We start from the raw sequence: 27,126 nt of genomic DNA on the forward strand, positions 1-27,126 counted from the left end.
GAGATCCACGATAAAATCCGATACACGATTCGATCGAGCATACAAATTTCAAATAAGGAGAAATCTCTTCCAATAAACGACTGTCAAACCTCGGTCAAGCGAATTCGTATACCGATCTCTTTCCGTTTTCTTTTACCAAGATTGACACCGGCGTATCTCTTTGTCCTGGGAATAAACGAGATCGCCATCAAGTATGCGCTATCAAGGACGGTGTTCTCGCCAGTGATCGTCGACCATTTGACGTGCGAAAAGTTTTGGTGGAGAAACGCATTGTACCTTAACTCGCTCTACCCTCGTACCGAGATGGTAAGGATATTGGATCAACATTTTTACCATTTAGAAAATTAATAGACTCGTTAGCGAATTAACAGAGTCGTTGGTTAATATTGACGTAGCTCTTAACACGAACGCAAATACAATTAAATCAAAGAACGACGATGCATAGCGAGAGGAGGATGCGGCAAAATTTCCAGGAGTACGAGTCGCGGAGATTACGGGGCGGGAAGGTGTCAGCGTCTCGATCGTTTTCCGATAATTAATTCTATCGTTCGGAGAAAGTTCCAAAGTGCCGGGACAACGCGGAGAGTGTCTAACCGTTCTAGAATTAATTTCATCGTCCATGAGAAAGAGTGGGTTAATCATTGGTTAAACAGCCGACCGTTTGCTTCCTCGCATTTCAAAGATCCGTAGCGAGAAATTACGAGCTGCCACTGTCAAACCAGAGGAAAAGATCGTCGTGTCTATGTAACGTCGTGAAAACGGTTCTACTTGATCGAACGATCCACTAGTACGACGTTTGATCCATTAGCTATCAAGTTTTTCTCGGCTATAGATTTTTCATGGAACGAGTATTTTTTTTCCGATACTCCCCGATAGTATGACCTATTCTCAGTACGTTGAACCTTGACGTGATTATCCTATGAATACTTGATTAACAACTTTCCAGTGTATGCTGTGGAGCTGGTATATGGCGAACGACACACAGTTCTACGTTCTCGGAATACTTTTGCTTCTTCTATCTATCAAATACCTGAAGGCCATCGTCGTCGTGATTTTGCTGTTGATCGCCTCTTCGTGGTTTACCACCTTCTCCGTCGCCTATTCCAACGATTACATCGCCAGGTAATTAATTCGTTAAGCGTTAAAAATTTGTCGATTGCACGTTTAACGTCGATTAAACGTTCCGGTTTACCTCTGTTCAGCAGTGAAACCCCTTCGTTCTCTCTTTTTCTCCTTTTTGTCGCGTGTCGTGTCCATTGTCAGAACGTGTAATTTCAACCACCTACTTTTAGACTGGATTTAACGGTATTCGATTTATAAATGAAACACCACCGCTTTAAATTTCGACCCGTTATAATTAAACGTCAGATTTCTAGCTTTGCGAACGGTTATAACGCGATTACTCGCTAATTATAATAACTTAGCGAGTCCCGTACTTTCCACTTATACCGCACTTGCCGGCTATCTCTGCCGCGTAAATCTTCATTCTCTCTTTTTGTTTCTTCCCCGGTTAGAATCCAAGAACCGTTTGCGCTTTTCGACGAGCTGTACGATAAGCCTTGGCTGAGAGCTGGGCCTTACTTCGTTGGCATCATCACCGGTTACATTTTGTTCAGAACGAATTGCAAATTGAAATTGCCTCTGGTAAGTAGCTTAATCCGGCACCTTAATAAGGTAAAAGATGCTCCGTTTGATCTCGGAAAGTGAAACGTAAATTCCCCTTAGTGGACCAACGTGGCAGATATCCCGACGAGTTTAAAATCAAGGAAACCTGTTCCAGTTAATCTTTGATAAATTATTTGGTTGTCAGCTGATACTCGTAATCGAGACGAGATCGAGCGAGCGAGCTTAAACGCCACTGTTGCAGATCGTACGAGTAATCGGCTGGGTATTATCTACTGCCATAATGTTCTCGGTAGTCTACGGTCTATATCCCGGAAACTTAACCGTGCCGGTGAGTTCCGTGTACGCCGCCTTAGGACACACCGCCTGGGCGATCGGTGTATCCTTCATCGTGATTCAATGCTGCACCGGGTACGCTAGAATGATCGACAGTCTGCTGTCGCTCAAACTGATATATCCGCTATCGAGGTTGACTTACTGCGCGTACTTGGTGCATCCTGTCATCATGATGGTCACTGTATCCCAGATGGATGGTCCGCTCCATCTTCACAACAATATCGTGGTAAGTCTAGGCAGAACGAGCCAGCTGTCTTCGGGTCCGAACGGCGACAATGTGTGCTTGGGTGAATCTCAAAGTGTCGGATGTTTCGAATCAGACATAAACGACTATTTTTACCTTCGTACTTTCTCGAAATGCTCACTTTTCATATGGTTTTCCAGCTGATCTTGTACTTTGGCAATCTGGTCGCCTCCTACTTGATGTCGTTCTGCATTTCCATCGCGTTCGAGGCGCCCATCGTCAATCTGCTCAAGATCGCTTTCATATCGAAGAAGAGGATAAGATAGAGAAAGATCGAACGTAGCGTATCGCGCGATCGATGCTAGGTAATGGACGTTTCGATTTTCCTTACAATAGGCGCGTTATTAAAAACCTGCTATCGACTTCCTTGTTCCTCAGGATTTAATCGTAGTTCTCCAGTGCAAGAGGAAAGAATCCCCGACTCTCTGGCAGATATTTTCGGGACAAAGATAAAAGCCGCTTTCGTGCATCTATTTTTCTCGAGAACGATACAATACACTGCTACCGTGCTTTGACAATTTAGATGATGCGAAATCAATGCGATTTCGTCGTACTTAATAGGAATATGTTTGCACAGGCGCTTATGACTGTCGTAAAGTATAAATCAAAGGCAAATGCGTCTTCCGTAGAACACAGGCGATCAAAGCGTATTAAATTCGTAATTTCGCAGAAAAAGCGGGCGTTCATTTTGTCTCGCTCATCGTTCGTGTCAAGAGTGTGAGAAAGATTCTTCGCAAAGCATCGCCGAAACGATAGGCTTCTCGCGCGTTATTTTATACGATTCCAATAGCGTTTTTACCGTCGGTCATGTGCCACGGGAATATTTACGATTGGTGCAGTAAGGAAACTTGGACAAAAGTTGGAAATCGAGCGAAGATCGAAAGAAGAAACGATCGGGAGCCGTGCCCAGCCACCGCTAGTCCAGTTCGACGAAAGCAGAGGAAATCGGAAAACGATAAAGGCGGCGAAACAATTGTAGCTTAAGACCGAACTTTAAATAACTAAGATCGATATCACACCTGTTCGCGAGTGTCAATAACGAAAGAAAATGTTTGTACAAAAAATTGAAAAAAAGCGTTTCATTTTAAACGTATTGGTATTTCCCGAGCGACGAATATCTTGTCTGCGTGTACGCCAAAACGACAGAAATAGGAAAGCGCGTTAAACTTAGATCGAAGAAAAGATAAATCGATATTTGCGCGATCTCTGACGCTGTTTCACGCCTGGACGAAATTTAATGTTAGACGGACGTGATTCGTTTAAAGTGATCGTTGCTTCGTTAAATTACAAAAAGCAGTTGAAAAACGAGTACGTTTTTTTCACGTCATTCTTTCTTAGATACTAACTCGATACGCGTCTATTTACCGCAAAATGAAATGAAAAACTGTCGTCACGTAGGCGTTATAACTGTTAGGAAAAAGAAAAATATCATGCAAAGCGTGCCGAATCTCTTCTGCTGCCAACGACTAAATTAAAAATCACTGAAACGTAATTGATATTTGGAGTAAAAGATTAATAGTAAAAAGGAGTTTCTCGTTTACTCGTGAACCAACGTTCGCGGTGTTTCGCCACACGGCGGTAAAAAGTAACCTTACCTTTTTTTCATCCTCTGACGTAAAAACGTAACGGAAAAAGCAAGTAAATATATGCGGGCAGAAACGAGCACGAAGGAAAATATGTAAACAGCGCACGGAGTAATTCTGGCTTAGTACTGGTGCACGCGTGTTCGATCTTTGCGCGGTGCTACGTGCTCGGAAGCACACGATTAGTAATGCAATTAACGTCCCGTCAATTACGGCCGTATAACGTCCATTTCACGCGATTATCGCAACGCGACCGACTGTCTCGCACTTGCATCATCTGTCGCGTATATCAACGCCATGACGTTTGCCTTCTCTTTCTGCGTATTCTCGAAACCTGCTTATAAACTTCGCTTCTTCCCTTTCGCTTTTTCATTTTTCGCTTCCTCTTCGGGAATACTTTGATTCGCCTCGCGATTCCGCTATTATTAAACTATTTGCAGCGCAGTGTTGAAAAATCTTCGAGCAAAGATCGCGAAGTATTTTCGAGGAAATTCTAGTTTCATTCCAGTCCCGGAGAATCCGGAGAATCCAAGATCAGAGTCGTCCAGTACGGTTTACGATTTATCACGAAACTGTAGCCATCAAACAGTAGTCAGAAATCGAGATGACACGCTCGTGGCTCGAGCCAAACCGAAATTCTGCCAACTGTCTTCCACGTGCCTTTTCTCGTTCCGCTTCTAATAACGATTACCAAAAAAAAAAAAAAAAAAAAAAAAATCAATGGAACTTTTACGAGCCGGAACGTTCGGAAATCGAATATCGTGGAATATGATTTTCGAGGCAGTCAAATTTCCAAGTGATTTTAGAAGCGAATTTTCATCTCCGAAATAGCGATATCCGATAACTGGAATCGAAGGTTGGAAAGAAATGAGACGAGAAGAGTAAAAATTTACGAGGATCCTCGGTCGGATAACTAGTTCGTTAATGGAATCGAATGCAGATCAGGCAGGCCTGTATTTCGTATTTGTAGTCGAGCAAATAGATACGGTTAATCGGCATAGTCGGCCCTACAGCAACCAGAGTCTAATGCTAATACAAGTACGAGCATCCCTCCATTGACAATCCAATTTACGTATATATCCTGTGTAGCTTCTAAAGTGCATCGTCTAAATCGAATTCGAAATGCGCGTCGGTTTTCGGCCGACTTCTCGACCATCGTTTTAATCGAGCAAATACCGTGTAACGAATAACGATTTAATGCGTTAACGAAGATTATTAATGAAACGTTGCATGTCGTTGATCAATTGCAGATAACGAATCGGACGATATGATCGGTAATTTAGGATCGAATATTTTATACTCGCTCGTTAGAGGCGGTAACAAGTTGCGCGCAACTTCGACCCGCTTAATTTTTCATTGTTCTCTCGATTATTCGCATGTACGTGTAACATACATGGCTGCAAAGTTTCACGAACTTTCGATGTTTCGATCACCGAATTTATGTTATTCTCGACTACTGTCCCATTTAATATACTCGTAATTTTATTCGTTATTCTCGACTCGATTTTCAGAAGTTACGCGTTTCATGCACGTCCTGTTCGAACGATATACGCATGCATGCATGTACACGCATATATACAGATACGATATAGGTATACAATAAGTACATAGATATAAAAGTTCGATACGGTAAATGTCTAAATATTTTCGCCAGCCGCTATATTCGGGCCAGTGGTCAGAGGTGAATATCCAAGGCGAATACGATGTTACGGTATGAGCGTCCTATCACATGCCGTCCGTTTCGAGTGATTTCGCGGTTGCACGTGTCAGCACGGGTACACGCTCGCGTATGCATAGAAGGCCGTGCTTTGCCGCAGATGTACCCGTTTTCGTATTGTCACGCAAACGTCATCGGATTAAGTTGACGACGTAAGCGAAAGATGAACAAACGATAACGTAATGGTACGAGCTAGGCGCCTCGTTAACCGAATCGATATACAGTGCGTTAATCATCGCGCGTTCCTCTCTGCGTCCAACCAGTTAATGCGCACGCACCTATTGTCTGTAGCCAATTAAGGCTTCGAGGGGCATTGCGGTTAATGGTCTCGCCTAAATATTTCATCGTTGATGAAACGCAACGTATTTCCGATCGTGCGAGTAATAATCCAGTTCGAGCGAGTCGAACGCACCTGTATTTTCCTCGTTTCGGTAAAAATATTTCCGGGACAGCACAGCACAGGGAAATACCGCGCGTATTCCAAAATATTTCGTTTTAAAGGAGATATATTCGTATCGATATGCACAGCCGGAAATATACGTATGTTAGTACCGAGAACGAATAAGAATGCCGTGCTCTTGCAACCATTTCCGTCCCTATTTCGTCCAATTTGTTCTTATTCGCGTTTCGAATCCATCACCGACCAATACCAACGATGTTGGAGAAAATTTTACGTAGTTTCCGTGATTTCATTTGCTCGTATGTATGACGAAAAGTGGAAACGTCCAAGATGAACTGTGTCCGACGTCTGTTTCGCGAATTCGCCCTGAAACCAGGTCGTCCTCGTGAAATAATTGGAGCAAAGTTGTGTATGATATACGAACAGGCCTATTTTCCACGAGTTACTGGAGCAAGGACTGCTTAACGAGATACGGAAGCGGAAGATCTTAACGCTTTCGCTGCTGTATTTTACTGTCGATTGTACGTGCAACACACGGTCGTTACATCTTGACGATTTACATCGTTACACGGGTCCAAAGTTAAAGGAAAGCTTTATCGAAAAAGTGGAACGAGGCAGAAAGGGGCTGCAACGACGGAAAGAACTGCAGTTCGAGGAAATCGTCGATCAAGGTACCCGAACGAAGATGAATTAATCAGAAGCTCGCGATATCGAAAACACGTAGAGGAGAGTATCGAAGAAATTGATGGTGGCGCAGGCGCGGGGAACGTGGCGCGCAGCAAGAGCCGCATTTTCACGAGCAGTTGGCCTAAAGGCGTCGCAGATCGAGCACGCGAAACACGAGTCGCCCAGTATCGGTCGAAAGACACGAGGTTTCGCGTGACGTCGCTATCCCAACTTGCAGATAAGTGTTTTCGAAATACCAAAAACTTATTTCGCTTGGACCGGATTGACGATAAATAAATTCCGAAAATAATCGATTACCGATTTGAATATCATCGAAATGCTCGCGGAAACAATTTGACCGCTCGCGTAAGCTACGACGTACGATGGTTTTCGCTGGTGAGCGGAACGTATGAAATTTTCTGGAAGGTCGAAGGAAGCCACGATCAATCGTCCATGGATAGGACCAGCCTGCGCGATACGTGAAATTTGGTCACGGTGAAGTATTTCGAACAGGACGCGAAACGTGACGCGAAACGTGACTCGACTCGAAGTAACGAGATCGCGCAAGTCCCAGGGTTCGACCAACTTTCCCAGACACACTGACGTGGTACATCGTGCCGCTGACAAGCAAGCGAGCAAGCAATGTACGCCACTCGATCTTCCTACGACGTGGTATCGATTCAAAAATAAATAGAATAAATAGAAACACGTGTCGTCGAGAAGAATCTAAAATCCAAGTTCGGAACAAACTTGAAATACTTGAAATACCAGCGGAAAACGTTTCCTGCCAGTAATACAACAAGCAACGCATCGAAAGAGATTTAGCGGTCGTATTTATCGATAGACGAAGATCGTATATAGAACTTAGAACTTTAAAGACGTCCATCTCGGCCTGATCTACGAATTATCCGTTGATCTATCCAAGCCGAGAAACAACTGTTCGTCCGAGATATTCACCGGTCAATGAATCGAACGAATCTCTGCATTGCCAACAGAAGTCCGACCAATTTCGACCAAACTCGATCGCTGGAACGATGAACAACCGGGGATTTAGCATCGAAAAAACGTGCACAATCCGGCCAGTTTACACCGTATAAATTGTCTGCCAGCTAAAACACGAAGGTACGAGCATTGCTTAAACGCGTTCGTTGTTCCGTTGTCGTTGGCGCGAGATAGCCGCAAAAAAGGGACGAGAGAGACCGCTGTCAAACGTTTTCGAAAGATACAGTGGTATTCGAGTTTAGCGAATCGATTGTGCTCGTCGCGAGCTAGCGTGTGCCGCGTCGTTCGTATGCATGGAACCATCGTTTCATATTCTTTTCACTTCATCGACGCAGCTTAGCGTCAACTGTTCGGGTCCCCGCATTTCATACTGATGTATCGGCTTTCGATAGTCAATTTCACTGGTAATTCACGACACCGGGGGTTTTATACGGCACCCGTGCTTTGTTCTCCGTTCGCCGTTGTTCCATGATCTATCGATAATATACAATAATCCACCTTCGCGTCTATCGAACTTATTCCGTTTGCTGGAAATTTGCCCGTTTACGAATTTCTAGCGACGAGCCTGCCTATACTTTATTTTTATCGCTCGAATGGCATTAATTTCCACGTTTTATTTACTCCAGAGTACTCGTTGGCGTCGTTAGAAAGAGAACGTTACGAGAGCCTCGCGGAAATTTCGACTGCGATCGATATCGCGTTGATTTTGAGGAATTTTCGTGGCGAATAAACTAGATAATCCAAATGTGTTCCAACATTTTAAAACGCACGGTTCTGTCTGCCTTTTTCGAACCTCGTGGTTGGGCACATCGCGACCTGATTACATCGACACACCCTCCACACCTCTACGTCAACGAATCGCTCGAAACCTTCTTTCCACCTTTATTAAATTCTACTCGTATCATGTTAGGCAACCACCCGTTCAATCAAGTTCTTTCTAAGGGCAAAATATCTACTAAACGAAAATTGGGTATTCCGTCATTCTCGTTACTCCGAAATATAGTTGCTACTAGACGATGCGTAAAGACAAAAAATAATAAAATGTTGATCGCCCTAGAACAAATTTTAGGATTCTACTTGTACGAGCAGATATTCCTGGATATTCACCCTAGATGGATCAGACAGAAGATACTCCCTAAATATTTTCCTTTTTTTCCTAAAGAATTTCGTTTATGCGAATATGTTAATCAGCCGGCTGTTCGATCGCTGCCGCTCCAGCGATACTCCTGAATAAATAAACGCTGTACAGACGGATTTTTTGGTACGTTGGATCTGGAAACTACGAGCAGGTTGCTTTATGAAAACAGGATTCGGGCTATTTATCTTCGTGTGCGTTCGAAATTAAAAGGAACACGAGCGACTTCGATCGAACCGACCCGCAGTGAAAAGGAAACGCGTATACCACGTAGAATGCAACGGTCGATGCAACTAGTCGGAGATATTCTTGGAAAGAGTTGGTCGAGTACCAGGTACAGATCGGGACGCGGTGCGCTATCTATGTGCATCGTCGATTCGATTTAATTATCTGAAACTCGACCGCTCTCGTTCTTTCCAGCCAAATGAAATCGATACGTAGGCAGCGAGAAGAACCGTTTGAATATTGTTGCGCGAATCGACCACCGGCCGCATCTCGATATGCATTCGCGTTAATTCAACGGTGCGTTATCGCTTAGGAATCGGCAAACACGAACCGACCGATGCTTGTCAATAGATAATTTTACGTCCATCGTGCTTCCGCGTTTACTAGTCGATGGTGGAAATGGTAGAACTCTTTGCTAAGCAGGCTACGGTTTCATAAAGTAATTTCCTGTTTCTATCGTAATGGTTTCAAGTTTCGAGCTCCACTTAAGTGAAATTCCATCTAAAATTGACCGAGACGAGGTCACAAGGTTAGCGAGTGGCGGTGCGCGATTCTCGAATTCAGAGATTCTGTACACTCTTGGGCATGGTTTGCGTCCAAGAAAGGAAAAACGTGGCTCCGCTGCGAGCAGAATTTTCAAGGGATCACCTCGTATTACGCGAATCGCCGTATCGCGTCACGCTCATTTCGACCAGAAAGTCGCGGAAACTCGGAGCGCGCCTTATACCGAATACGCGTATAGAAAATTTCTGCAAACACGGGAAGATTTCGCGTCCGCGAGCGATTAAATTTCGCAGAGATAGGGGTGAAACGAGAAAGCCGAGTCGGAGCTTTAATTTGGCTCGCGTTTTTGTTTCCGCGTTTCGTCGGAGGTCGAATTTCGTTAAAACTTCGTCAGACCGGCGGATCCGATTGCTAACAACTAGTCGGAATCGCATTCGCTGTTTTCTGTCTCTAAGAATCGCCCTGCTTTAACGAGCGTTATGCTCGCAACGGCAGCAATAAGATTCTAAATCGCTAACTTTTGTTAGTAGCGTTCTTGTTTTCGAGAAATTTCAGATTCATTCGTTTGCCTCGGGTTTCCTCCGCTTTCCCTTTCTATTTTCTTCTCCCGACAGTAAACACGCCGCGCCCTGCAATTATATCGTTCCATCATGGACGAACTTTCGTCTCTACGAAACAAGAAACTAAACACATTGATTTCCGCTCCTTCGATTCTCCCTTTCTCGGCAACTTATACGCGTTGCGCCATCGAATTTCCTCGGAGTTCGTACATACACCTTGATTCAATCTTAATTTATCACGAGCATGGTAAACATTAGTAACGAACCGACGAGCAGTTCCCTAAATATATCGTTCTGTTTGTTCCATTTCCTCCTCCGTAATTTATTTCTATTTACTCGCTCGTCCAGAGAAATGATCATCTAAACGCAAAAAAAGATTGCGCGACGTCGTAGCTGCTGCCGAAAATATACTCGACCGTTCGCCGATTTGCCCGTGTTGCGTATTATCGACTAAAGAGCAATCGGTCGGGTCAAACCGATCGGTCGATATCGCGTACCTCGTATGACATAACGTTCAAGGTGGAGGAGATGAAATGACTCGAGTGTTGGATTTAGACGGCACTTTATTTGTACTAGTTGTAGCACTTAGCCGAACTAAGCGAGGACTACTGTCATCCTAAGTCTGTACTGTCCGATGGTCGAAGATGAACTAACACCCCCGTTCCTGATTCTCTCCTCCCGCCGTTGGATTTCTTCTCGCCACCTAGCCCTTCCGACTGGTCGTTTTCTGGGTTCTTTCCTGACCTCGAGTCAGCGACGTTTACCGCCCTGGGAGGACATGTAATTCGGAATCTCCTAACGAGAGGAATGGGACCTGTCCGTGTCGTAAACGGACGGTCATTCAAATTTCGAATTGCAGCCCTGGGAGAACCGGTAATTCGGAATTTTCTAATGAGGGAAATGGGTCTGTCCGTGCCATAAACGGACGGCCGACTAAAATTCCGAACAACCCGGAAAGATATTTTTCGTGAGTTTCAAATGGTTCGCGTTGGATTTTTCTTCCATTTACAACCCAAATTTCGCTTTGAAACTTTTCGTGTACCGCAACGTAAATATTTCACGTTCCGAGTGAAATGCAAACTAAGTGAGAATGAATAAACCGCGATAACAAGTAGACCAGCAGCGGACCAAGCTTTCGTTCAAATTGAAATGCGCTTTTCGCCAGTAACACCAAGTAAACATCGATAGAGTCTGGTAAGAGTCCGAAGTGATTACGATATAACTGCTTTAGAACCATCAAATCGTTCCTCCATCTTGGAAATTATATCCGATACGCTTAGATAAGACGACAGCTTTCGTCAGCATCCGTAAATTTTAGAAATTATCCGAACGAAATTAAAATTTCTAACGAATATTTCTCTTATCCAATACCTTGCAACTTGATAACTAACTCTCTAGTCCTTTAACGATCTTGCGATTATCAAGTCCGATGAAACGAAAAAAAAGAACAGACTTTTCGCGAGGAAAAGCCTTGTAACGTCGAATACGCCGATAGAAGTAAATTATAGAAACCGGAAAAACGCGAGAACACGTACAATTGGTACAAACTTGCTTAGTTATGGGTCATACGAGCGCGATAATCTACAATTTTCGAAAGTCCACGTGCGCATCAACCTTCCAATACCTTACACGCAACGTTCGTTTTCTGTTCCTATTAATCTTCTGTTCCATTTCTTTCCCACGGACTTCCATATTTCGAGAAATAACAGCAGAAAAGAAGAAATAGACATCTGTTTCCTCTGGCTTGTAATTGAAACTGAACAATAGAATAACGTGAACGAATTACAGGCTTTAGCACTTACTCTCTGAATGAGGTTATTAGTAAAGCTGCACGTAAAAATGAGAAAGTAGGAGAGAGAGAGAGAGAGGGGAGAGTAGTTTGCATCGCGACTGAGATTACAAATTCGCCTTCGTTCCAAAGGAGGATAAATTGTTTTTACGTGCTAATAAATGTCGCATTTATGTGCTATTGTCAAAAGGATACCGCACCACGTAGTGTGAACGAGAGGCAATCGCTGCACAGAACAGGATTTCTCTTTCCGAAGATAAAGAACAACGAATTTTATCGAAGCCCAAGGTACTTTGATCTAAGAAATCCGAGCGATCTAAATAAGAAACGTGAAATTTTAATTCTGCGAACTATCTGAATCGACGGAATCGTGAATGATAAGATCAGCGGAAAGTTCTACCTTTGAACCTGCAGTAAAATCAGATTCTGAAGAATTTAAGAGGAAATAATGCGCCAGAGAAGGCTCATGAATATTCTCATTGATCCCTTGAAAGCCCTCGAATGACAAAGATTCGAGCGCGAAAAGAATATTAAATATTAAACATTAAATATTAAATACCCTAAGTAACAGAGGGATTCGGGAATTTTTGCACGCGTAGCACATCGAAAAATATGTCCCCGACCAAAAACGATTACGCCTGCCAATGTACGTTTACGAAGCGACGCGAGCGAGAACGGTTAATTAATAATGCGTCGTGTTGGTGAAAGATGCAGAAGGAAAGAAGAGAATTTTTGCTAAAGAATATTTGCTAAGATCCAGAGCAGAAAATTGGTACGCTTTCTTACATATTTCAGAATGAAAGGGCGACGGCCTTTCCGTAGAGACGAAACCTTCGACAAGAATGTGTTACCATCCGTGCCAGAATTTCAGGTCGTCCTTGTACGAGCTAGTTCGTACGTGGGACGAGCACTCTGAACAAGCTAAAAAATACAACAACGCCGCGATATGGTAGCTACACGTTTGCTCTGGTTAAATTAAAAATTTGAACGAACAATGCCTCGCCAACTACGAGAATCGGGAATTGTATTTTCTCCCTTGCTTCTAGCCATTCTTCGATATTCACTGTTTCGACGCAGACGCGGCAGAAATATGCTTAACCAAGGAATCGATTCGGATAAATTTTAATTAATTCCACCGATGCGATATAGAAACGCAGCTGTCGTCTCCTCGCTCGAGACGGAAACCGATCCCCTGTGTTTCGTTGCCATTTCGGTACAAGTCGCACAATCGAATGCGATACATACGTGTACATACATATGTACATGTACAGACGGTTAATTACGGCTGCTCGAAAAGTCCAGGAGAACCGCACAGCTTCCAAATTTCCTCCCGTCCTATTTTCTATTCCTTTGATATCGAACAACGGATAGGAAGGTAAAATAAGAAAAGGAAAGCATAGAACGAATAAAGCCTGGAACCTTCAACGATCAAACTCTAGCAATAATCCAGCGTCGGTCCGTAACGCCATGAAATAGGAAACGGAATGTCGTTTGACGTAGATGGGATTCGAGAACGACCCGGTTGGGTAGAAATATCCTTTACAAAATGCTCGAGTGAAAGCAAGAAAACAGAAGAGGCAGAGGAACGGGGATGGAAAGACTGTCAGTTGCTCTCCCAAGGGCGCTTTCAACCCCTATTTCGAGCATCGTGAGAGGGACTAACGAGACTACGGTAACAGCGTTCTATTTCAACGATTTTGCTTCCTCTTTTTGGCTTCGTGGTTTTGGACGCGAGTACCGTTTACAACTGCGAGAATTACCACGAACGCGACGATCCGTAAATAGTATTTCAAAGAAAAGAGACCTAATTAACGATATCTACCGTGAGCGCATCCATTGCGCGTATAACGCGAAAATCGCGACGTTACAGATGGCGCGTTCGCGCGTTAATGACACGTAAAGCGACACCGTTCATATCGATCGCGAATCTTAACACGGTCCATTAAGGAAGCTCTTAGTTACTTTAAACGAACTGCACCGATAGCGACTATCTGTATCGGTCACGAGAACCGGCGTAATCAAAATCACGGACACTCGCAGAACCCGATAAACGATATCACTGAAACAGCAGATACGCAGGGAGAAAGAGAGGCGGAGAGAGACGGTGGAGCAGAAGAAAAGGGAATGAAGGGAAGTAGCGCAACGTGGACCGATGGCCGAGTACGATATAATAGAATCGGCTAGGCTTTTCCACGTGGCAAAAAGGGACAACTGGAAAGCGAACCGTTGTGGAACGACGAGATAGATGAAACTAAACGTTCCAACTGTTTCCGTTCGTCCTGTTTTGTCTTTTCCATCTGTATCGTTCCTCGTTCCCATCGACTTCCTTTTTTCCTATCGGCTGGACACGCGGAAATGAATTGGTCGCCTGGTAATGTTCTATTAACCGATCGCATCGTGCGGTCGATTCGCGATGAAAATACGATATCGCGTTCGTCTATCTTTTCATGCAATCATCGTGGCGCATCAGTCAGCGATATTAGACGGTGGTTCGCCTCTGAAAAGGTGCGATCGACTGCGGACAGAATGAAAAGCGTTCGTTCTTCTTGCCAGGAGAAAACGGGAAAGCTTGAGAAAACAAGGAGAGAAAACTATCTGTCTTCTTCGTATAATGCTTGGAGCAGCGATTTATCTCGGTTTTATATCTATTTCCTCTATCGATATCGATTAATTAACGCATTTCTGATCTACGGCTTTACCGCCTTTTACCGAGATAGAACTATCAAAGGCGAATCAGTCGACTAAAGTTCATTTAGTGTTTAGGTGTGGCGATTGTATCAATGTGGTTAGTTTTTATGCGCCAATTATCTTCGTTGGGCTACGGAAGGCATCGAATCTTTCTCGTTTTATTCCTCGATTTGTCATAGCGAGATCTATTGTATTTGCAGGTCAAAGTTCGCTAGTGGAAAGAAGATAGAACCCGATAGATTTATTCGAGCGAATATCAGCGATTCATTGTTCCGATTCAACGTCCTTTTTATTCCTCGCTCGATGGATTTCTTCGCGCCTATTCAAATCTCATGCCCTAAGCTCTCCGATCGAGAATCCGTCCCGTGACGTTATCTACTTTGGAACTCGTTGAGAACCTCGTACCGTACCTAGAACGATCCTCAGCTCAAAAAATACTTGGTTTTTTTCTCAGAATATTCAGATTATTTGTTAAAGGGTTGCCGATTTTTATCCTTCGATTTGACCGTCGTGTTTCTCGCGAAAATGCGTCGACGAAGGCTTTAATCTTCGAGACGATCACGTACGTAGCTTCGATCAATCGAATCGGATATATCGAGCTGATGACTTTTAATGCGCTAATCGGCGGAGCATCGAGAGCCTTTTTTCCAGATATTACGATCTCGTTAACCCAGTTTTCGAAACCGTTGGACCGCGTTCGGCAAATCAGAATCGCGCTAACGAGACGATACAACGTATCCTAACACGCACGTAGCTGTTCGTTTCCTTGCTCTTCCACTCATTCAAGGATAACACGGTACATTCTTTTTGAGACCTGTACTATAGTAAAAAATGCCTCTGGCTGTACATATAGAAGCATTCTTAAAACGCGAGCTTTTCACGCGCTCAGAGCACCATTCGACGAATCACGCTCCACTGGTTCCACCGAGTAATTTAGCTGCAAGCGTCGAGAATGGTTGGTTTAGCTTTCCAAGGACACGCTGATAAAGGAATCTCACGGGCTGATAATTGTGGTTCCAAAAATGTGGCGCGACCACGCGCCAGGTCAAAGACGAATAAAGGAAGAATACCTAGCGACGAAAGTGAAGTTATCTAGGCCAATGGTAGAACATATAGCAAGGCCAGAAATTTTCTGACACGTGGCAAGTAAACTCGTAATTTCTTCGTACACACCATCTTTTATTTTCTCCGTGTAATATGTTCGTTCTTTGGAAACTTTAATAAATACGGTATCGATCAATTTCGGTATAAACATCGCATTCAAGCGTAAGTTTGTTACGAGCGTAATAAATTACACGCAGGGTTTCGTGAACTTTACTAAATCATTTTTTTTTAGCGAAAGGATAAATTTAAAGAAATCGATCGATCGCATAGACAACACACAATAGATGTGAAGTTAAACTCGGCGGTGTGGCCAATGTATCGGATATAAATTCGAATTATACAGGGTGGTTGGTAACTGGTGGTACAAGCGGAAAGGGGATGATTCTGTGCGAAAAAAGACATTTCTTCTTTTTTTTTCTTTAATTTTTCCATCGAGACAACGATCTACAGTGAGATCCGTTATAACGAGACGCGATATAGTGCACGCGTACCGAGCGAAAAATCTCGAAAACAAAGCCTCGAACGAAAAATTTTTATTCTATATCTTCGACTTCTTTTTTCGCGTAAAATCACCCCCTTTCCGCTTGTACCACCAGTTACCAACTATCCTGTATATACACCACGATATCCTGTATATTTAACTCGTGCAAATAAAATCTGTATTAGTCATGTGTATCGTACAACTGCGTTGTGTTTGAAATAGTTCGAGCAGCTTGGAACACGTTCGTGAGAAGAGACAACGCGTTATCTTTTTACAACGATGGAATTATTTCGTGTTTATCTTGTGTTACCGCGAGTGCTATTGTATGGCGAATAAGCACTTCGCAAAGGGTAATTCTGTTTCGGCATTCGCTTGGAAAAAAGTTAGAAGTAGAAGAAACGAATAAATGAAATATCGCGATATTGTAAAAGTTAGTGGCCGAAATGGGTATTTTCTTATTCTGACCATGACCCTGAACGTTTTATGCAAATTACTCGTCGAAAATCCGTGGAGAGTCACATCAGTGATTCACAGCGCGTCAAACGTGTTTCTGAATTCAAGCCGTGATCTCTGCTTTATCTTATAAACGTTCAACTTTCGCGCCTCCATTTCTCATAATGCCTGAGCTATTACAAGACTCAGAAATATCATCTCGCAGGGATTCGACGTGTCTCGTTTTCCGTGACCAAATTCTTTCGTTCCACCGACCAGTTAGCCTAGTACCCATTTTCTGTTTACTTTTCATCTTCCATTCTTTGCTATATCTCGCTTTGTTGTTATAGGACAGGAGTAATCTTCGGGAAAAGAAAATGCTTCGAATTTGCATATATTATCGAAGCGATGCGTACGACAATCGATTTCGGTGATTTCACCGAAGCAAGACGATGTCGGAAAACTTTGTTATCGCGCCTTTTACGTGTTTCTGAGAATGGGAAAACAAGGTGAGAAAACGGTTTTCTGTCTGTCGACGCGAGAGCTGCGCGATTCGTTCGAAACTGATAAAAAACATAAATAAATAAATGAAAAAACGACAGTTTGAAACGACGAAAATTTAATCGAGATACCGACCATATCCTGCGTAGAGAATAACGCGATAGAAAAACGAAAATATACTAGAAAAAATAGTGTCCTTCGGTGAAATTTCGTAACGATTCGAACGTCATTCATAAAATATGCGTCGGAGCTTTGTTTAACGGTAAAAGCAATTTATTTGAACAGCACGCGAATTCTATTCACGAGATACGCCCTGTCACGGAATCGTACATCCACCATACTTTAACTTTCTCGAGACAAACTGTTTCGCATTTCTGCCGGTAAATTTATCGCTATAATTTAAACACAAAGCTACACTGCCTCTTTGTGCGTACTCGCTACGAAAACTGATCAAGCATTGTTCTCCGGAATATCATTCGCATACTTGATTATTGTTTAGCGAATGGATACGTTGAATGAAATCTTGCAGCTAGTTCGAGTTCAATAGTCCATAGAACTGCATATAACTTCCGACGACAAAGTATACGGAACAACGCGGCCAGATATGATTGAAAATGAACCTCGTAAATTGGAACAAAATAGAAATGAACGCATAAAATTTTATCGATGTTCTTCGTAACGACAAAGATGAACGACAATGCGACTCGAGAGACAAGTATGTGAAAAAGTTACGTTATAAATTTAACATTTTTATAGAAACGCAAAAAATTATTCCTTCTCCTCGTTGAAGGAAGCGACGCGATTAAGCCACGTTTATATTCGCTGACACATCTTCAGGCGTTTCCATGAACCTCTAAATGTTCGTCGCTGGGACGAATGTAAAAAGTAGTCCATTAAGCTTATTTGATGCCGCTACTCGGTTCCTATTATTATTATCCCTTTTTATCCATACCATTCTTTCTTTCCATAGAACGCTCGAAATTCATGGTGCACCGTGTAAGAAGTTGCTGCGATTATTTTATAATCGTCCACCTCTTAACGAGCCTCCAAACGAAACTACTCGATCTAAGATTTGCAAAGGTAACGAGAATACGCGTACAAATTTGCAATTTTACGTGCCGACGATACTTCTCACAGAGATACTATTCCACCTTCGCAATCTTCGTCGTGAAAAATTCCAATAAACTGGCTGAGAATTTATGAATCGCAATTAATCGAACCAAGGAACATTGGCGTGACTAGTGGGCCATAAATATTTGCAGCTGGATCACTAGTGTGCGGTCTTCTTTCTTACGAGAGAACCAAGGGTCCATTTAGTCGAACGCGTTTGAAACAGCGCGTCGTTATAATCGGAGTTATTGCAAACACGAGCTACGATAGATATTTTATTCCTAGAACGCTCTCTCGTTTTCCAATTGTCCAATTTCAAGTTTCATATCCCGTACCGCGTTCGTTTTTGCCAAGCCCCGAATAAAAATCAAAGATTCATCGAAGAACTAGTATCGTTTATCGCGATATCCCTCGGTTATATCGAAATCCTTTTACTACTTTTACACGAGTCTCAATACGTGCTGAGAAAGAAAGAATACCGATAAGGTTACTCTTTTAAAGCGGTGGAATTAAAAGAGGCAGAGAGAGAGAGAGAGAGAGAGAGAGACAGACAGACAGACAGACAGAGAATTAAAAGTGCAAAGACCTTATCCGCGATATTAGAGTTAATTTCGCTCGAACGAGTCGGAATTTAATATTTCCGGCACGCGCATTCTTTCCTAATGATATATCCTCGCGCAACTTTATTTCGAGTCGGCCAAATGGAAAGAATATTACCGTCGTTGTACTCAGATGGGTTTCCGGAAAGTACCGACGCATTAGCGTCAATGCACTTCGTTTAATTCTTCGTTGGACAATTTACGAACAACGCGACACATATTGGAGGGCACGCGCGTATTTCTCTCTCATTTGACACGACGAAGATTAAGTATCGATTGGAATCGTAATATATCAAATAACCTATTATCCGCTGCGAATTACGTTGTCATTCGGCAAAATCTAAACGAATATTGCGATTGCGACAGAGACAGGGAAACTCGCCAGTAAATAAGTTAAATAATCGAATATAATCTTCGAACAATGAGACGTTAATGGCAGATAATTACTCGCTCACTCGCCAGATTATTCGTCGAATTAACCATTCGAGTGCTAATGGAACGAGCGCACAGCGTGCTGGGAACCACGATGAGCAAGCTATTCGTATTTAAAATTAATAGCGTCTCGCGATCGAGCCACTATTTGCCAACGCGAGATTAATATTCTATCTGATACTTTTCGTTTTCAGCGTACGAACGAAGATATATGAAACTCGTCGGTGAATAGACGGGTGATTGACTTAAATAGATTACGGTAAACGATCGATCGAAAGTGTGAACTGAAAATTCACGCAAACTAACCGTGAAGGATGCGGCGAAGTGGCTATTAAAACCATTAATACTCCAACGTTACACAAACGTTTTGGGATCGACTAATGGATCCAAGGTTTACGACGATCTCCGAAAATTACGCCACGGCACACGTGGTACCTATAGCGCGTACTTACGTACAACGATACGTGCCCAACGCTGTACTTGTTCTCTACTTAATACATGCACCTGGTACGTACACGTGCTTCGTAGCTGGCCGTATGTACCGGCCAAAGAACGAGCGAAATATCGTCTAGGCTCTGAGCTCGTGCTTCGCGTAAGAGTTATCGCCACTCTGGTTTTTCTAGTCGGTCGAAAAATCCATAGTCGCAGACTTTTTTTTCTATGAGGTTGCGATTCGACGTCTAGAGATATTTTTACCATAAAAATCGTAATTTCGAATCACGTTCGGGAAACCGTAACTCGAACCAATGAACGAAATACTTTGCTTTGACGAATTGTGAATTTCGCATAAACCGAAGAAGAGAAAAATGGTATAAAACTGCGTTGAAAGGAGCAACGAAGAAAGAAAGACCCACTTGTTTGTTTCAATAATGATAATCACGGTTGTAAAACAACGATCGGGATAACGTCTAGCGTCGATATCATCGTTCTCAATCCAAGGAATGCGAGACTGCAGCGGTCTCGAGCAGATTTTCGTCTATCGTTAGAATTCTGAACGGGATCTGACGCTGAATCGTTTGAACGTTAACCTCGCCAAGAGAAGCGTGTCTTGGACTTTAGCTGGTGCTTTCGGAGTTTGCGAAACGAGATCCGACTGTGTTTCAGGTGATAAACTAAAATTATAAATGAGCGATGAGTCGGTATTACGAGTTAGGACACGCCGAGGGACCATGCTACGATTATATTCCAACTAAACTTCTGAAATTCGAGTTTCAAGCAACGTACCTACCAATTACGACCAGAAATCTGGATTTATGCATAGAGGCGATTCGGCGTAATGCACCTCCGAATGGACGCGACACGTTATTCCAACTAATATTTCTTCGCGGCGATTCAATAGACGAGAAAAATATTTGTCGATGAAAATATTGCTCTTACGCCCGAGATTTACAGGTTCGAGATCTCTTTTGTTCCTTCTCGACAGAGAATAAAAACTTTCATAAATAAAAGAAACGCGTTTAAACAAACGTATTATGGAGATCGCTGACAAAGAAACGGTCGATGTTTTCATAATAAATCGTTACGTTCTTGCGTGCTTTGAAAATGCATCGACTTCGCGCGCACAAACATACAAACGATTATTTTTTCGTCGATTTTCCACCAATACCGAACGTCTCGGCCAATGTTAGTGCACCCGTTAAAAAACGCGAAGCGTTCATTCAAGAACGACGTTATGACATAACGTGGATACCAAACTAAAATATCGACTGGACTGTCGATAAAACTTCGTTTCGCACTCTTTGACGTCGCTGCCTTGTCGTGTCGATCAATTTGCGAGCGTAATATCACAGGCCATCACAGTCCCTAACGCTTCCCCGTTCCTCGATATTTCGAGCGATGGTCGATGAAAATGTGTACGATCGAATAACTGGAATTATTTACCGCGCGATTAAGAAAATCTCGCGCGGAAGGAACTAACTCGTGCGAACGTTTTTAAATCGAGTCGACCGTATTTTACAGAGGTCGAGTACGGTTCTCGAAATACCGAGCACGCAATGTTCTGTGCGAGAAGATAGAGTAGCTTTCTGTTTAAAATCTGTAGCGAGTCGGATATAAGGAATTCTCTGTTGTTTCTCGCACGACAGAAATTCGAGCACAGAATCTTTCGCCTTCGGAGACTCGAGTCGCAAAGAGTTTGAAAATTTGTCGTCCCTTGGCTAACGCGAGAACCTCCAGAGACCGTGAAGCTATACCATTGCCACGGGGAAATAATATATAACTATAAAATAGACACGTGAAATATCGAGATGGCAGTCGTGCAAACTGAAAGATATTTTTTCGTCTTTTACCGTAGTCAGGAAAACCGAGATAAGCTAACGGAGCGTACAAAGAAGCGAACTACAACGAGTATTCCTTTCATCGGGGATATAATTTCTTATGAAAACGCCAACGTCGTTTAATTAAACCGGTCGAGTTGCTTCTAATATATTTCGTCGAATCGTTTGAAAATTATCCATTCGACGAAGCAACCGTGGTTCGACCATGGGATTGAATCAAACGCGTAAATTTCCGATCAAAGCGTTCGAATCTGTGAGCCGAGCGGAAGAGAAGAGCTGTCCTGGGAGCATGCATTTCCGATTGCGAACCAGAAATCAGAGCACACGCGGTCCGTTGAATTACAGACAACAGTGTGACGGTTCGTTCGCGCTTCAACGAGCAACAAGAACCCTCGTAAGATATTCGAGAGTCCGTTCGTTGGCGCGTAGCTCGTCGTTGTGCCATTTCCTCTGTAAAAAGTCTTCATCGAGCAGCCAAAGCGAGAACCTTATCGCAGTGATATAGCTAGGTAGGTGTATTCATAACGAAATTCGGGCCACCGCCGCCATTACTGTCCTCCTAAGCTACGAGGCTACAGGACTACAATCGTTGGATCTGCATCTGACAAGAAGTAGACAAAGGACCTCCGATAACCAATTCCACTAAACGTCATTACTAGACTGGTATAGGCACCACCTGGTTTCGATTGCCAGAAGGAAATAATCGCCAAGGCCAGAGAAACTAGAATCTGAACAGGCGGTGGTGGACGGTGTGACGTGTTGTTGGTTAAATTAACAACGAGACGAATTGATTTCGTTAATTATATTTACAGATATTTTAAAATGTAAAATACAAAGTTAATCGCAAGCGTTGCTCGCTTGACGAAATTCGTTGTAAGATCGCGCGATACTGCGCCACCGATACTGATTGTTACGCTGATTCGTTCGACTGACTGACTTCTGGAGAACATGGTCATCTATTTAAACTGATCGACGGGGGTACCGAAAGGTTTGAACTTGTCGCCGGTTGTAGGTTGCTCGTAGCAGCGAAATTGCTTTGTCCAGAATTTGTTTATTACATTATGTGCGTCGTAGAGTGTTAATTCTCTGTGGCAAAATTCTCTGTGGTTAGTCCAGGCTTTCTATTTATTTACAAGAAATCGAAGCAGATTGAAGATAGGCTGCGTCGAGTGGAGAAATCGTACATGAGAAATTCCTACGATTATTCCATATACATCGATTCAGATTTTCCGGCTATCTGCGACTGTTTTATCGATACTTCGCCGTTTTCTATCTGTTCGTATTGGGAAGAAGAGAAAGGGAAACGCGAAAGCTCGATGTAAGGACAAATTTCCTGCTGAGAAAGAATATGGGTCGAAGACAAGTTCCTTCTGGCATATATCGTATCACGTTTCACGGTTCTTTCGCACATGCTGCAAACATACTCCGATCGATCTTGCTGCAATGCTTCAACTGACGCGAAATCGAGAGAAACGAGTTAGAGTATAATCCAAATTCTCCGATTGGAGTCGTTTCGCTGATCGAAGGCTGATCGACTTATCTATACGATTAACCGCAACGTACTCGCTAACTTTTCAAATCGATCGAAAACGCGTCGATATACGAGCAAACGTGTATCTTTTGCAATTCCATCCGCATATTTCATCTGTTAACTGAAAGACTGACGTCTACTCGATCGGCGTGATGAGGTTTTATAATTGATAAAATGCTTAATTAACAAGATAACCGCAAGGATATCAACGACGACACAATGAGAACGCAATTTGATACACGATACCGAATATCGATCGGGTTTTAGACTTGGTTCGTAAAAGCTGGGATTAAGTAATCCCTTCTCGCGTTTTACATCACGTTCCATAAACTGTCGTGATTATTTAGATCGTTCTACGCAGCAAGTTATCAGTTTTGTGAACGACGATCTAGCGAGTTTGTGTTTAACGCGTTGAAAACGTCGTTAATTTTATAATTACCTAACTAATGAATTTTCTTCTCCTTGTGTCAAGATGCTTGCTTATTTCTCGTTTTTACGTAGACAGAGTCGATGAAAGCAGGATTTTCTGGATATCTTAACCCAATTGTATGCCTGTTCCGCGTAATCTTTCAATTACACTGTAAATTCGGCTGGGCAAGAAATTCGATTAATTCGCTGACAGCATTCTTTATCCAATTATAACTATGCAATCAATACTTCAAGCCGTTAATTAATTTTTCTCGTGCTCGGAGAGTTGGAGTGCTTTACACGTGCTCGATCAATAAAATTTCTGGCGTTAAATTTCGTGGAATTAACAAGCGGATATTGTCAGGTGTTGCGAAATGATCAAATTTTACAAACGTATGAAAAATATAGAGAAAAGAGAAGCAGAAATATTCGCTTTGTGTTTCAATATTCGATAATTATCGAAATATCTAACAACAAAAGTTACGCTATCTTTCGTGGTTCGAAACCGCGTTGTCCTATTTTTTAGTTTCGCGAGAATATTTTGTCTCTGATCGTGCATGACCTTTCTAGAGGATTTCATCTGGCGATAAAAGGTTAAAGGGAGCACTAACGCTGAAATTAAAGTTCCATTAATGTCACCGAGCGGTTCGCCAGTCTCAAAATTTCAATGTATACTAATACCAGCTGTTAGATTAGACTTAACCCTTTCGGCACAAGTTTCCGTAATGTACCATTCCACACGATCTATACACAAGGAAGGATATTTTGTGCACGTCCAAATGTAACATCCGCAACGATTTCTAAGTCTTATTAATATTTTTGGCTCGGTGAAACAGTGATATCCTGTATTTTTTTCTTTAAAAAATTCTTTACATTTATGGGAGAAATTTATTCGCTGAATTTTAACTTATTAGGTTGTCCGAAAAGGTTCATAAGGTGATAATAGATGAACGACAATTTCTGTTTTATATTATTTTATTGAATCAGGTATGATCAATTTCGCTATATCTCTATTATTATGTTCGTGCATAATTCAATAAACTGATATAAAACAAGAAACCTTTTGAAAGAAACTTTTCAGACAACCTAATACTATGACGAGGAATATATTTTTTTTAATCGTATAATTATTGAAAAATTCCTTTTACAACGTTATTTCGTAAATATAAAAAGTTTCCAAAAATAACCGAACAAGGGACTAACCACATTTTGCTCCTTTACCGTGTACGAAACTTCATCAAAGGCGACGCATAATATTCGTTGCGGTCCTCTTGCGAATCGACTAGATTTTAGTCGATACGTTGTTTTAATAACTGCGAAGCCTTTATCGACACGTTTTATCGATAACATTTTAACCAAACAAAATTATGTTTGCAATGCTCAAAATGGGCCGTAAATCTCGTAGGAATTCTACGCGATAGTTTAATTAGAAGCTTCGCTTGTCAATGAAGATGGAGCTTAACAAAACGACTTTCCGCTCGTTGCGCGACACGAAGCTTTAAACAACGACGACGAGTTACGTTCCAACTTCATCCTACGAGTCCTTTGAAAAGGTCAAAGATGAAATTTCGCGTTGCTGTGATTTAACGGAAGATTGGCCTGGCATAAAAACAGGTACACGAACAACAAGAAAGGGATCGAATTGCGGGAATGAGAAGGGAAAGTAGCGGAGGCAGTTTATCTGCTGTGTAATCGCGAGAGGTTTAATTAATGGAAGCTCCGAGAATAAAAGTGATGGCGATCGGCCACTCCGTCCCCCTTAAACAGTCTTCAATGGAAAACTGTGGCACTCGAGCTGAGATCTCGCACGGATTTCCCAAGAATGGCGCTAGTACGTGGACGGTTGAGCACGACTGGAGAAATTAGCGTAATCCGCGTACCGATCTCTAGTCTGCCACGAATCGCGCTAATGATCGTTTGAAATGAAAACAAAGCGAAAATCCAGCGCGTCTGTAACGTCTTTTAATACCGACGCGGCAGCCTATCAATGAAATAGTATCAGCTTTTACGTAACATTCCGCTGATTACGGTAAATCGGTGTAATCCTTTGGCTAACATCGCGGTTGAATTATTCGGAATTATTCGACAAGCCGCGTTGCACGGTCCGGAGAAAATCGAAACAATCCTGATAGGGTGCATTGTAAGCATGCACGCGCGTGTTTGCTTTTGAAATTCACTAAAATTCGCTTGTTCGCATATTACTACTGAATAACTGCGCACCGGTGTACGGGCTGCATTAAAACATAGTTTCAAGCGCAGTTAGAGCGGCCATTCACCAGTCTATGATTAATACGAATCTATTCGCTTTATAACGAGCCCGTATACGAGAAAATCCAAATAATTTGGCAATAATGCGCGGTATATCGGCGTATGTACTCCGCCACGGCAGCATGTAGGTACGTATGTAAATAACGTTGATGCAACGTGACTCGAGTCGAATCTGCTTTTCCTCGTGAGCCACAGATTTGCTAAATTAATTATGCTAGAAGCCAGGCTGCTAAATAGACGGAAAAGGGAACGACACGCTGCGAAGACGACGATAAGGCAGAGATAATTGGAGGATAATGCAGATGAAACTTCTTCTCGCGGCTATAATGGCCACGGTTTTTACGCGTTTGAACATCGTTTTCTGCGAAGAGAAGGCGAGGACAGACTGGCGGCTAGCAATAAAACTCAGTATGGGTCTGCATACTGGAAGATCGATAAGCATCCCGACGAGTCTCCGACGTTTAAACCGACCCACCGCTCCGAAACTCCTAGAACTCGCGAAATCGAGTCGAATAGTTTGCCGATTACGAAACAGTTTCATCTGCTTTTTTCATAAAGACATCGTCAGCTGGAGTTGCGCCTCGCTGAAAATTGAACGACCTACTTTCGCGCAAGGACACCGCGGAATCCTGAATTCGGTTGGATACGATTGTGAATTTTCACACAGCATCGGATAAATTTCGTATGCCGCGAAACGTCTTACAACGGAAGTCCAAAGATAACGAAGAACTGGAAGAAACATCGCGATCTTTGTTCTGGAGGCACTCCAAAAATTTCGATCGAATACCCTCCAGGCTGAACAAATTTAGCATTTAACCGGAAACGGTGTTTCCTGGGCGCGTCTTATAAGCATCGTAATGTATATATAGCGGGCGCAAATACAGGAACGCGATTTTAATCATAGATGTAGGTGGAAAACTGGCCAAAGAAATAGGTCGAGCTATTTTCACGATGGTATCCTTCGATAGATAAAGTAATCGCAGAAAAAAGGAGAGGTGGTCCTTCTCGAATAGAGAATAGTTTGCCATTTCGGAACTGGCCCTTTGAGATACGATAACAGAGTGCCTCCATCGAGTTTCGCTCTCCAAAGGGCTGCTGCCTGGCCGGCCTTTTTCAATCGAACTCGAATATATAGGACAATTTATGGAGGTAATATTCGACATGCCAGTACGACAAAAACTAATCGAAGATTAAAAGCAAACAGTAAATGCCTGATATCTGACGCGGCTTAAAAATAACGAGCCATTCTTCTTATGTGCTGCTTCGATGGCTAACGAGTTACATCCAACGCAGTAGAAGAGAAATTAAACTCATTCGCTTGCTCCAACCAGTCTAGTAACATTTTCTCTGCAACGAATTAATTAAACACGCGAGGAACACGGTTGCTTAAGTTATAGTGTGTATACCGTAATTCATAGAATAAAAGAAAATTCAGGTTCGTGGAATACGTATTATACATATCTTTGAAAAATCGAAATTGCGACACAAGGACGAATATACTTGATTATTGCG

At 42.6% G+C, this 27,126-nt stretch overlaps 2 protein-coding genes across 5 annotated transcripts in view; both read left to right on the forward strand.

Annotated features, from left to right (window-relative positions):
• LOC100746106 (nose resistant to fluoxetine protein 6) overlaps positions 1 to 7,327 on the forward strand; it is a 22,174-nt gene extending 14,847 nt beyond the window's left edge. Inside the window, exons 8-13 of one of the 2 annotated variants that reach the window (XM_024368759.2) lie at positions 141 to 306; positions 947 to 1,122; positions 1,515 to 1,644; positions 1,868 to 2,185; positions 2,344 to 2,508; positions 2,582 to 7,327. In XM_024368759.2, coding sequence (XP_024224527.1) covers positions 141 to 306; positions 947 to 1,122; positions 1,515 to 1,644; positions 1,868 to 2,185; positions 2,344 to 2,469 — 916 coding nt within the window. In that variant the 3' untranslated portion in view covers positions 2,470 to 2,508; positions 2,582 to 7,327. Of the gene's footprint in view, positions 1 to 140; positions 307 to 946; positions 1,123 to 1,514; positions 1,645 to 1,867; positions 2,186 to 2,343 lie in introns of both variants that reach the window. The other variant, XM_003490811.4, reaches the window with a different exon arrangement.
• LOC100740346 overlaps positions 6,711 to 27,126 on the forward strand; it is a 26,008-nt gene continuing 5,592 nt past the window's right edge. Inside the window, exon 1 of one of the 3 annotated variants that reach the window (XM_024368745.2) lies at positions 6,711 to 7,691. The gene's annotated coding sequence lies outside the window, so the exon portion shown is untranslated. The remainder of the gene's footprint in view (positions 7,692 to 27,126) is intronic. The other 2 variants (XM_024368744.2, XM_012387662.3) reach the window with 2 other exon arrangements.

The sequence above is a fragment of the Bombus impatiens genome, unplaced genomic scaffold (genome assembly GCF_000188095.3).
Source record: "Bombus impatiens unplaced genomic scaffold, BIMP_2.2 scf_0478, whole genome shotgun sequence".
Lineage (NCBI taxonomy): Eukaryota > Metazoa > Arthropoda > Insecta > Hymenoptera > Apidae > Bombus > Bombus impatiens.